Raw genomic sequence first — 12,653 nt, 5'->3', positions numbered from 1 at the left:
TGTTTTCATTCCTGACTATACTTCGCCTTTTTCTAATGTTCTTTATCACTGCTCTTGTGGAAACAAAGAGATAGAACTCTGGTTCATGGGCAGCATGGCGGGAGGGGGACTCCATGATACTAAACGCCCAGAAATCATTGTGACATTGTTGGCCTTTCTGAGGCCCTCACCCCCAGCATCTGTGCTGTGCCCCTGGTCGGTCCTCCGGGGCCTGTTATCTGAGTGGACCCAGTGGTCTCTGCCGCCCGCTCATTGTGTGCCCCCCTCTGCGGCCATCATGCCAGCCCTCAGGGGAGACAGGGTGTGGAAGCCCTTTGTCAGAGGAAGCAACATTCAGCCTGTTTCCTCAGTGTTTGTGACACCACCTGACCAGAAGCCGTGCTGGTGTTGAGGACTGACCCCCACGTGCCAAGTCTTGGGCAGCTCTGCTCTGACCCCTGACCACACAGTGGGAAGTGGCAAAGCCAGAACCTTGCCCCGGGTTTGGGGTGAAAGCTGTGTTTTCCCCACCAGTCCACAGGGTGCCACGCTCATGGGTCTGCTGGATCCTGGAAGAAGATACACTGTGATCGGTACCATAAGATTCCTGGGGAAGGAGACACCAGCAAGGCCTGGGCAAGATCTGAACAGGGTCTGGAAGATACTAGAACTTGGGTTATAGGGAGAGGGATGTGTGCGGAGAAGGTCTCCCCTTTGAGCCGACATCTGGAGTCCCAGCGCCAAAGCCTCCTCATCTCCACTCTTCACCAAGTGCCCTGTGACACCAGCCTCCCTTCTTCAGCTCTCCTCCCCCACCACAGCCTGACTGCTGATAGCCGGGTTGTTGGTGAGAGCAGCCCTTCAGGACACACTCTGTCATGCACATGCCTGCCTGGCCTTCATCAGCCTAGGACAGGTGCTGTTCCCACTTGCAGATGAGGAAAGTAAGGGCCAGAGAGGTGAGCTGCCTTCCTTAGCAATGCACTCTCAGCCTTCTGACCTGGGTGACGTCAACCCCCTCAAAGCCCCGTGGACCATTATATCTAAATATGCGGCAGTGAATATCCCTCACATAGGGAAGCAGGACTTATCTCAACCCCTAGAAATTTCATAGCACGCTATGGATGCATTTTTGGTGCATTTGAAAAGCAGCTGTTCATAAGACTGAATGTTTCTCTATAACTGTGCTGATTTGTGTGTAGTGTAAACAGGGTTGCTGGAGACCAGGGCAGGGTGGAGCTGTGCTTGGATAGAATGCGCCTGATTTCATGAATGGCTGGACCCCAGGCCCTGCCCTGCCTTGCTTCAGAGAAAGCCTTGTATTTGGAGAGCTGTGTTCTCGCTGTCCTCCTGTCCCATTCGGAGCCATTTTAGTGGACCAGCGGGTGAAATTTCTTCCAGTTGACATTTGCCTGCCATTCCATCTCCTCATACTGTTCCTGATAAATCCCAGAGGAGAGAAGCCTCTGGAGTCCCAGAGGTGATACTGGTATGGAAGGGTTGGATTTCACCATGGCCCAGTTTCTCCTGAACTGGGAGCCCACTGGGGATTCTGTGATGTTTCCCCTCAAAATGCACAGGGGCCTTTATCCAGGGACCTGAAACTGAAGGAGGTGGGGACAGATGGAGAGAGACAGAATCTAAAGCAACTACTCTACCCTTTCACAGCCTGCAAAGTGAAAGCCAGGATCCCTGTGGCAGGTCGGGGGAGGGCAAGGCCTCTCAGGGGGTCAGAACTGGGGCTCCAGGCAACTCGGCCATACCACCTGGCCCAGGCCCCTCTGACCCCACCTGTCCTGTTTCCCTGTAGACCTGTAGGCCACATACAGACTTAGACCTGCCTCCACTGAGCCTGGCACTTCCCCTGACCATGGATGCCTGCGGAGGCCCTTCCAGCTGCTGGGCTGCCGCTGGGAACAGGCACTCATGGGCGTCACGTGATGGTGGGGGTTGCTGCCTCAGGAGGTACAAGAGGGGGTGCAACAAAGCCTATGCCCTCGGAGCTATAGCAACAGAGGGACCAGGAAAGAGCCACGAAAGGATGTGGCCTCATGGGCTTCAGCCCACCCAGGGCAGGTCTGGAACCAGGAAGGAAGAGGCTGTGTCTTCCCCAGAGCGGAGAACCAGAGAATAAAAAGAGAGAGGGGAAGATAGTTGAGATGGAGGGCAGAAAGCAAAAACCTATGCGTTCCCATTGTCCTAAGGGAGAACATCAGAACAATCGGAAGTGAATTAGCAGAGTTGTAGAGAGAATTTGCCCAAGATGAAATGCCCAGCAAAAGGCTGAAAATCCATTTTGGAAGACCCACATTTAGACGCCTCCAAGTCAAAGAGTGTTTAAATACGAGAATGGAGAGCACTGGGGGGAGTCAGGTGGGCACCCCAGTGACCCCACTTGTGGGCAGTGGCAGACAGAACCCAGTAAAGGTGGTCCCCAGGGTCCAGAGAGGGAAGGAGTGGTCCCTAGGAGCCCCATCTGCCTCCCCGGTGTGAAGATGGGAGGCTAGTGCTGAGACAAGACCCCATGCGTCCTAAGTAAGAAATCTCGGAGACCTCATCCATGCCATGTAGACAGAAGCAGGACTGTGATCTCAAGGACTGGAGTGGCGTGGTACCAGAGGGCCGGCCTCAGCTCTGTGGCTACATCCTCAAAGCCTAATGGAATCACACACTGTTGGGGCAGAGCCAGGCCAGCGTGGCCGCGGGAGCCATCCTTTCTGCTCCCCTTCCTCCCAGGAACGGGAAGGCTCCTTCTCCCACCACTTCCCTTGCATGAGACAGCAGGCCTGAGGATGATAGTAGACGACGCACGGGGATGGTGCAGGGGGAGGCAGGGCGACCCGGGCCCGGCATGTCCTGGTTGGTGGCACAGCCCTAGCAGAAGTGCCACCTCTAGGCTAGTAAAATGAGGCCAGTGAATCCGAGGTACCTTACCTGCTAAGCCGCTGAGCATTCCATTGCTTGCTGTTCTTAACTGATGAACTCAGCTTATTTGAGATATTTTAAAATAATAATGGCACTGCTCCATTCCAGCACCAACTGCATGGCTGGGTTTCTAAAATACAGAGACACTGGGCTGAGAGAATGACGAACCTGCAAGTCTCCCCGCTGTGTGATGGAGGCAGAGCTGCATCAAGCATCATAGTGATGGTCTCACTGCTGAGAACCTTCAGGAGTGGGTTTCTGCACTTCTACAGTTCCCACCACGTGCCCTGGCCATGGGTGGTGTTTATTCTGAAAGGCCACATCAGGTGTTGGGGTTCCGTCTCTGGCAGCGAAGGTTCCCACATGGACCTGGCCTGAAAAACCAGTCTGTGGAAACAGTGTGACCAAACCCATGTAAACAAATAGATCCGCCCCCTTTCTACCCTTCGCAGCATGTGATGTTGGGCAGGTTACTTAATCCTCTGTATCTCAGTTTCTTGGATTGCACCAGGGGATGAGAAATCATAGCGCGTACTACACAGAGCTGCTAGGAGTGCGTGAGCAGGATGATGCCCGGCGTGCGGTGGGAGTGTGTTCAGGCCTGTGTGCGTGTGGGAGTGCGTGTGTGCCTGCGGCAGAGAGAGGAGAGGGGAGGGGGGCAACGGAAGGAGTCAGGAAGGAGGCAAACTGCTCAGAGTCGCCCAAGGACGCTGGTGACCCATTTTAGCGTAATCTTTATTTCACTTGGGTTTTGTTTCATCTTTTAGAAAAGAAAACATACTCATTTTTGTAGTTTCTGAACCTACTTTGATGAAGAAAGAAAAAAGAGTAAAGCATCCCTCAATACTACAGAGGTGATCTCTAGGAAGTGAGGTTCTAAAAATGTTATATATTTTTTTAGACATTTCTGTACTTCTCCAGGTTTCATCATTGTGCATGTATTAGGTTTTGAAATCTTCATATGAGAAAAGAGTTGCAGTGTGTGTGATCACACGGTCACAGTCGGGTGTACCCCTTAGGCAGGAAGAGTCCTATGCGGCGGCCAGTGGGGGCACAAGGGGCTTCTAGCAGGCCACCCCAGGCCCTCTCCCCTTAGGGCTAGAGCCAGTGTGGAGCCCAGTCCCCTTGGTGTCTGCTGCTATGTGACAGTGCTCAAGCCCCTGCGTCCCCTGGTTCTCTCCAAGGGGTAACTGGACGCTGATGGCCACCAGGTGCCTAGCCTGTGGTGTTGAGTGAGTGAGCCAGTCCCCCTCCTGCCCACTGGGACCAAACCCCAGGCCCACCTGCTCTCTGTCCCTGCAGGCCCCGCAGGATAGAGCCCGTGTGCTCAGGGCTACAGGCCCAGATCCTCCGCTGCTACCGTGACCACCTACAAGAAGTGCTCCTGTGCTCGGATCTGGTCAAGGCTTACCAGCACTGTGTGAGTGCTGCCCACAAGGTAAGGCTCGCCCTGCCCTCCTGCCTGGGCCGCTGGGCTACTAGGTGCATGAGGGCAGCACACGAGTGCTGGACTCTGTCTGCCTGGCTTTGTCTGCTAAGTCAGACATGCTAACCTCAAGCCTCTGCCTTGTGCACAGTGGCAGCTTCAGGCCTTCAATTTCCTCTGTCACTTCCTGGTTCAGACGTTCTGCCTTGTTGACCCCATGACTGCTCTCAGATGTCTGGGTTAGGAAAAGAGGGCCCAGTGCCCCACTAGGCTGGGTCTGGGAGCAGGTCTGAGTAAGCTCTGGGTCTGGGAGCAGCTCTGGGTCCCATGTTCAAAGGACCGGCCACCTAGTAAAGGGCACGCATGTGCTACCCACTTCTAACCTTTGAGCAGTTGGGGGTGGGAGCTCAGAGGAGGGCCCATGGTGCAGGGTAGGGGTGCCCAGAAAGGGCAGGGACAGCCCTAGAAGAAGAGCCTCTGGGTTCAGGGAGGTGGAAGAATGGGTGTGGCCTGCCTGACTGGGTGAGGGAGCGAAAGGTACCTCTCAGCCCACCCCACTTCCATGCTGGTCTGAAGGGGCGTGCTGGCACCCAGCCCCTGGTGAGTGGGAGGGGGGCACAGTGGTCCCACTCTCTCCCACACACTCCCCAGCCCTGCTGCAGGGCAGCAGTGGGGTATCCTAGATGTCTGAGGTTGGCAGTGGGCCTCCCCTGAGACCTGGTCCCAAAGTCTTGCCCTCCTTCCCTGACCCTCCCAGCCAGCTCCCAGTACTATCCTCTCACCTCCCCCCTGTTCCTCTTCTAGACAATTCAGTCCCCCTTCCCAAGCCCAGCAGTTCACTGCCCAGGCTGGACCTGGCCCCTCCCCGTCATTCACTTGGGGCACCTGGCTTGGACTTCTCCAGAGGGCTGGCATGTTTGTTTAGAGGGATGTAGGATGGGGCCTTCTTCCCGAAAAGCCCCTTTTGCCTGAGTAGGAGACAAGCTGCTGTAGGTACTGATGGTGGAAAGGCTGAGGTCAGCAGTCAGGTAGCCCTCTGGCTAGGTCTGGCAGTCTCCTCCTCAATAGCCCAGCCTTACCAGAGCCCCCCTCGCCTTTCTGTCAGCTTAGGCCCCGGGAGGTGGGGCTGCTGCAGTACTGGCTGCATCTCACGCGCAGGGTGCCATGTGCCTGTCTGGGCTTCGAGGCCTGCTGCCCGGAGCAGGCTGTGGGGCAGCCCAGAGCCTAGGAGCAGCTCTGCACGGCACCAGGTGGGTGTGAAGCCTGGATAGGAGGTCATGGTTCCTCCCCACTGTGGAGCATGGAAAGCTGTTTGCTGTATTTCAAGTTGAGCAGGAAAGGTACTGCCAACGGTCCCTGCAGCATGGAGCGGAGCTGGGCCAGTCACCCTGCACCATACCACACGGCCATGGGAACAGGTGGCCCTCCTGGGCCCCTTTGTATCTACCAAGGTGTTTGTGAAGGCTTGCATGAGAACCCTTGCCCTGCCAGGATCAGCGGGCCATTGCCCGTGCTTGCACACCATGCACCTAACTTTCTACTGAGGGAGAGACCTGGGGTCCTGCCGTGGCCCCCTTGATTCCCCACAGAGCCCTCTGGCACCACATAGCCCTGACCGCCTTCCCTCTCTTCCTTCAGGCCCCATGGCCACAGTTTTCATCCCCTCCCCCAGCAGAGTATATCTTTAACAAACACATCTCACCAATATATCTTCATTGCACTGAGGCAAAAATGTGATTACAAAGGAAGACAGATTGCATTTAACTCCAGTGTGTTCTCTGTAGCTCTAGCACGCCTGAGAGAGGCTCTGGGGCACTGCCAGGCCTGGCTCCCTCCTTCCTGCCCCCTCCCCCGGCGTTATTAAAGCCTAAATTGGAGCCTGGGCAACTGGCAACAGCAGAGGCCAGCCCTGCTCCCGCTGCGCTGCGTCTGCAGCGTTCCCTCGGAAGAAGGGTGTTCCACCGACTCCAGCGGGGCCTCAGTGCCCAGACACACACATTGCACCCTGTGGGTGAGATGCAACAAGTGTTGCTGCCCTCTGCCGACCTCCATCTCAGAAGGCTCCTGGTGGGGCCGGGTATGGGGCTTAGAGCGTCTCTGATAGTGATTTGCTTCTGGAAGCACCAGGTGGCAGGAACCCACATCTCTGGCAGACAGGGAGCAGGTATCAGACAGAGGCCCACCTCGTCAAAAGCTAGGGTGGGAGGCACCTCCCCGAACTCCTGCCAGCACCTATGTCGCGCCTCTCAAGCTCAGGGACGTGTACATGTGTGTGGATGTGGGCAGCGCCTTGGAGGCAGGTTCCAGCAAGGAACAGCCTGAGTGTGAGGGCTCTCACACACCAGACCTTTCTCTCTGACTGGTTTCACTTAGAAAACTCTGAGTGGTTAAGTAAGAAAACAGGGGAGACGTTGGTGGGGCAAAGCAGCATTGGGCTGAGGCCTGCCTGTCTGTAAGGGGGGGGCAGGGCGGTCAGATGGATACAGGGTCCGTGTTGGCAGCCCGCTGCAGGCATGTGTTGAGTGGGCACCAGGCACAGAGGTGAAGAGACCCAGTCCCAGGTCTCAGGGACCAGCTGGGGGCACCCTTCCCATTAAGCAGTGACACTCATGGGGCATCCCAAGAGCCGGGGGCCCTCTTGGAGCCGAGGCCTGGGGGATGCACAGGGCCCCAGCAGAGCGGGCCGTGACTGAACTGTGACCTGTTCTCCTTTGTAGGGGTGAAGAGCGGCCCTCAATCCTGGCCCTGGTGGTGACTTGGAGCCCTGAAAAAGGAACCAGTTATGGGACCACAGTCCACAGCCCCCTAGGCCACAGCCGTTTTCTCCTGGGTGCCTATGGATGCCTTTGTGCTTGAGGCTGCCATGTGTTTGAGAAATAGAGTATGTGCTACTGTCTGAAAACAAATAAAGCAAATGTCTTTGTTTTCAGTCATTCTCTCAGCTGGCAGACAGCCACGGCTGCCTCTTCTCTGTACCTGTGCTGGACCATGGTGATGCGGGCTGAATGAAACAGACTGCTCCCCTTGGGGGGCACCCAGCCTAGCAGGGGAGACAGATGTGGAAACCCACAGTTATGCTGCAACAGCAGAAGGCCAGCCAGAAGCAGGTATGAGATGAAATGAGGGGAATGCAGTTCTTTCTAGGGATGGAACGGAGTGAACAGGCCAGCTTCCCAACAGAGGTTGTCTGGGCTCCAGTGTAGAAGCCAAATGGAGGACTTGCTGGTCAAGCCAGAGGCTGGGTGAGTGAGACCCTAGATGCCCAGCTTAGGCGGCACAGAGCATGCACAGCTGGGCTTTGCAGAGAGCAGAGTGGGAGCTGGGTGGGGTGGTAGCAGGGATGCCAGGCCAAGGCACTGAGGGGTCCCTCTGAGGGACACTGCCATGGCTCTCAGGGAGGGTGGGCTCAAGTGGGGCAAGACTGAGTGCCATGGAGAGCCCTGCAGGCAATCAAGGGCATGATGAATGGGACACTGGTGGGCTAGGTCAGGGGACAGACTGAGGTGAGTCTTAGGAGCTGAGATTAGCATTTGGGTGGTGTAGGGAAGGATCAAGGATGACTTCTAGAACTCTGGTGTAAGTGCTGGTGATTCTAGGAACTGAAGTGAGGGACACAGAGATTAAGAGCAGAGGGCAGTGGGGTTGGGACGGGCTCTGCTCGGTTGGTGTCCACACACCAGCCTGCCAGTCCTTGACCTTTGACAGGATCCCAGCTGAGGCGCCTTGACCACGCCCCGGCTGCACCCAGCCTGGCCCAGTGCTGTGAGGGAGGTAGTGGGAGGAGCCCGAGGCGGGGCTTCTGATCCCCTCACTGCTCTACTGGTGACCTTGGATTTCCTGTGGCAGTTCCTTTGGAGAGCCCCTAGCCATCTGGAGCTGAGAGCCTGGATCCTGACTTGGGCTTTGCAGCCCAGGCATCTCTGCTTATCCCTGAATTCTCACACACAAAGCTGAAGTGGCGGTTGAGGCTTGGCAGTGCCCAATTATCTGGGCAGGTAGCACAAGGCAGCTTTATTCGGCCAAGCTACATACTGGCTGAGAGGAAAAGAGCTTTGGGAGATGCCCTCTCTCCAAGTTCTGGGTCAGCTTGCCAAAACATACAAGGAGGCATTCAGAGAGCATGTGGAGGTGAGCGACCCCAGTAAGTGGCAGGGTGCCCTGGCCAGATCCTCCTCCCAGCCTCCCCCAGCAGCCCAAGGAAGGGCTGGCCCTTCATCAGGCCAGCATGGGGGGGTGGGGGCGGGGTCACAGGTCACCTGGATTGTTGACATCAGAGTCATCCTTCAGCTGGAAGCTGCTGAGGCCTTTCCGAGACTCCTTCAGAAGCCTCTGGCATCCAGGGCTTTGCCCAACTTCCCAATCCCTGAGAGGAATATCTCTCAGGCTCCATCCTCCTACCCAGAGTCCACTGAGGGCATCTGTGTATGTGCCTGGCCATCTGTGCGTTTATATGTGTGCACGTGTGTAATGCATGTACAGGTGTACATGTTTATGTAGATGCCTTTGTGTGTGTGCACCTGTGCATATATGTATAGGTGCTTTTCTGTGTGTGCACAGGTCTGTGGATGTCTACCCATCTGTGTGTGTATATACACAGATGCCTTTGTGTCTGTGCACACATATGTGTGTGCAACGGTCTATACACATGTACTGTGTTTGCACAGGCAGCCAGCCATGCTCATCACCTGCTAATACTCCTGGACTCTTTCCACCTGGATCTCAGCCCATTTCCCCAATTTCCCCCGAGTCAGAACCAAGATTCTCTTCTCTGATCTCCACCTCTTCCCTACAACTGGCGACCAGTGGGTATTTACTTGGAGCCACTGTATCATTGTGTTGGCATGTGAAGGGGGTGGGCATGTGCTCAAGGTGCAGGCTCTATGTGTGTCTCCTGTGTGGACCTGCATCTCCAGCCCTTCCACGTGGCCATATGTGGTAGGAAGTCAAGCCTGAGAGAGCATTCCTGGGTGAGGGGTGTGTCCAGTATTGTGTGGACCTGGAGGCAGACATTCCTGGGCTCAGGTCCCAGCCTCATGGCTGTTGAAAGGGAGTGTTAATGCCCATCCCACCTGGTTGCTAGGGGATTAAATATGATGTTAGCTGTGACTTCCAGGGTCCAACTAGGAAACCCGAAAGCACTCCAATTATTTAAACATAGGGCTGGAATTGATCACAAAGAAGATGGAGAAGCTGTGGTAACCCAGAAATCAGCCAGCGGCGGGAAGCTCACATCACTCGGGGCTGCAAGGACAAAGGGAAAAGGCAGGGCCACCCAGTGGAGGCTGACAGCACAGGGCCTGCCCACGGTGAGCTGGGGCCACTGAAGGGGCACTGCTGCAGGGGCGGTGGCTGCTTGTGGCTGCTCATGGCCTCTCCCCTCCTCCCGTGCCTCCCACTAGCTGAACCTAGCTGGAAGTGGAGGACAAGGCATGGCCCTGGCTATGGAGGGGCAGATCTGAGGCCCCGGCCCACAGGAGGGGCTTCAGCATGGCTGGGGGCTGCTAAGCAAGCACGTGTGCCTCTGCTTGGGTAGGCATGCATCATTTGTGCAGATAGGTGTGTACACATACCTGTGTGTGTGGATAGCTTGATTTGGCACGTGATGGACAGCTTCCAGAGGAGTACTAGCCGTCAACCCTATTGGACATTCCGCATGTGCCAGGTCCTCTCCCACACCCGTTGTAAATGCTAACACATTTAGAGTCACACAGCTCTGTGGGGTAGGGCCATTGCTGCTCCTGCTTTCTAGATGAGGAAACCATGGCACAGACAGTGTGAGTAACTTGCCCAAGATTACACAGTGCACAGTGTGGAACAAGGGTCCTGGGGTCCTGGCTGTGTGTGGGGCCAGGCCCAGGGACATCCGTCCGGAGGCTTGACTCTACCTTGCTCCAGGGATCCAGCTGAAGGGGCCAATCCTCCTCCTCCCCCCTCGTCTGGCCCCCCAGTTGGGAGTATGGACCCTGGCAAAAGAAATGGCCGGAGTCCATTCCTTCCAACGTCATTACTGACCTGGAGAGGCCCAGCAATGCCAAGGCAGGGTCTGAGCTGGGATCCTCAAGGTGGCCATGAGCCCCGGGGCAGGATCTCTTGTGAGGTGCTGATTCATACCCCTGCCCTGTCTCAGCCACATGCCACCACCTCATCCACCCACGAATATGGCTGCGGACATGCCAAGTCATTCCAGCTGGCTGAGGTGGGAGTGAGAGCAGGGCATGGGAGAAATGTCCAGTGTGTCCTGGACACACAAAAGGCAGAGTATCACCGCAGATGTGGAGAGGGCCCTCCACTGAGGCCATTGCAGGAGAAGCAGCTCACATGACCTCTCTGGGGGCATGTTTGGTGAAATGCATCAGAGGCCTTTTAAAGTGTGCAAATTCACAAAAAAATACCCAAAAACAACCTACCCCCAACACACACACACACACACACACACCCACATAATCCCCCTGTGTGTTGTTTTTACAAGAGCCCTCACCTGAATAAGAGCACAGGCTAGTTGAAAATAGAAGCATAGAAACAGAAGCCTATCAGCCAACTCTGAGAAGGCTGGATGGCTGTGCTACTACCAGCCAAGGCGGACTTCGGGACAAGGAGGGGATGAGCCACGAGGCGGGCAATTCAAACACTAGCAGGGACGGCATGCAGGGAGGCTTGGAAATCCTAAATGTGCATGCAGCTGACACAGCAAAATAGGTGAAGCAGGACTGACAGAACAAGGAAGACGAAAGGCCACATCCACAGCCATCACTGGTGGCTGGGAGCACACACAGCCTCTGCCTGGTGATGGCAGATCGACAGCTCTCAGGAAACTAGCGTGTAAGCAGGCTAGAATGTTTCTCCCAGCCGCTGCACAGCCTCTGGAGCACCCACTCCGCAGCATAATGTGGAGATTCGGGACCTGGCATCGGAGCCGGACAGACCCAGCACCCACTCCAAGCCTCTGGACAGCAGCTCCTAAGCCCCTAGGCATCTGTTTCCTTATCTGTAAAAGGGAGACAGTCACAGACGCCATCCCTTCAGGGGGCTGTGATGACAGGTGTCCCATGGTTAGTGCTCTCTAAATGTGAGGGCGGAGGACCTACCACCCAGATCCCCTTTAGGGCCAGCTGTGGACAGATAGCCCTCACCCCCAAGTCCTCTCCCTCTGGGAAGCACCTTTGCTAGGGAGCCACCTCACCCGAGTCACACCCCAACAAGCCAGGAGTTGTATCCAATTACTGCTTACTGGGGTGGGGTATAGAGGCCCAGCTCTCATGCTCCAAGTTGGAGCAAGGTGGAAGAGTGTTCTGACCCGACAGCTGTGCGTGGCCTCATTGACACTGCTTGGCAGCCCAGCTAGTCCTGCCCTCCGCTTCTTCCCCTTCCCCAGAAGTGGTGACCCCAAGGACACTCACATAAACATCCTGAAGGCTCATCTCTGCCTCAGAATTGGCTTCTAGAGAAACCCAAGGAGCTAATACTGTTCATGATATTATATCCTATGTGCTGTGAAAACAATGGCAATACCTGGTCCGTGCCCCCATGGGCTTAGAGTCTAGCAGGAGGAGGTAGTAGGAGTCATGTCATAATTCCAAAAGACATTGGAGGCCCCTTGTGATGAGGCCCTTAGGGAGAGCCCCCGGGAGCTCCAGGCTCAGGGTGCTCAGGCTGTTGGGTCAGGGAGGGCTTCGTTGAGGAGGCGAGGCTTAAGTCCTAGTCTGAGGGCTGAGCCAGAGTTGGCAGGTGCAATGACTGTTTATTGTAGTATTTATAGCAATGGCAGAATACTGGAAACAATCTAAATGTCCAACAACAGGGGATGTATGCATTAAGTAAAATATGATCTCCATAAGATAGGTCTCTAGCCGTTAACAATGGTGACGTGGAATGTATTTATCAACATGGAGCTCTATGTACTCTCTTTTAAGAAAATAAGTAGTATATTGCAGTGTGAACCCATTCTTTGGATGAAAATAATATGTGTTTTGTTGACTGTGTTTTCCATGTTCTAAACTGATCTGAACATTTTAATAGTCCCCAGACTTGATGCTCTCCCGAATGCATGTGGCGGTGTGCCCTCCACAGCCTGAGCCTTCGGGTCAGGCGGTGAACAGCCATCTCTTCCCGTTTGCTTTCGGGCCCAGTGGTTGACCCCTTGGCAAAGTCTGGATCTTCGTCGTCGTCTTCTTTTTTTTTAAGATTTTGTTTATTTATTTGACAGCGAGAGACACAGTGAGAGAGGGAACACAAGCAGGGGGAGTGGGAGAGGGAGAAGCAGGCTTCCCACTGAGCAGGGAGCCCAATGCAGGGCTCCATCCCGGGACCCTGGGATCATGACCTG

General features: G+C 55.4%; 1 protein-coding gene across 2 annotated transcripts in view; it reads left to right on the top strand.

Annotated features, from left to right (window-relative positions):
• Nucleotides 1–7,264, top strand: part of CHCHD6 (coiled-coil-helix-coiled-coil-helix domain containing 6) — a 249,918-nt gene extending 242,654 nt beyond the window's left edge. The window contains exons 6-7 of one of the 2 annotated variants that reach the window (XM_027585264.2): nucleotides 4,207–4,342; nucleotides 7,048–7,264. In XM_027585264.2, the coding sequence (XP_027441065.1) occupies nucleotides 4,207–4,342; nucleotides 7,048–7,053 (142 nt within the window). In that variant the 3' untranslated portion in view covers nucleotides 7,054–7,264. The remainder of the gene's footprint in view (nucleotides 1–4,206; nucleotides 4,343–7,047) is intronic. The other variant, XM_027585263.2, reaches the window with a different exon arrangement.
• Nucleotides 7,265–12,653: the final 5,389 nt, after the last annotated feature.

This window comes from Zalophus californianus, chromosome 1 (assembly GCF_009762305.2).
Source record: "Zalophus californianus isolate mZalCal1 chromosome 1, mZalCal1.pri.v2, whole genome shotgun sequence".
In the NCBI taxonomy this organism is placed as follows: domain Eukaryota; kingdom Metazoa; phylum Chordata; class Mammalia; order Carnivora; family Otariidae; genus Zalophus; species Zalophus californianus.
This window is presented reverse-complemented; position numbering and strand designations above follow the sequence as displayed.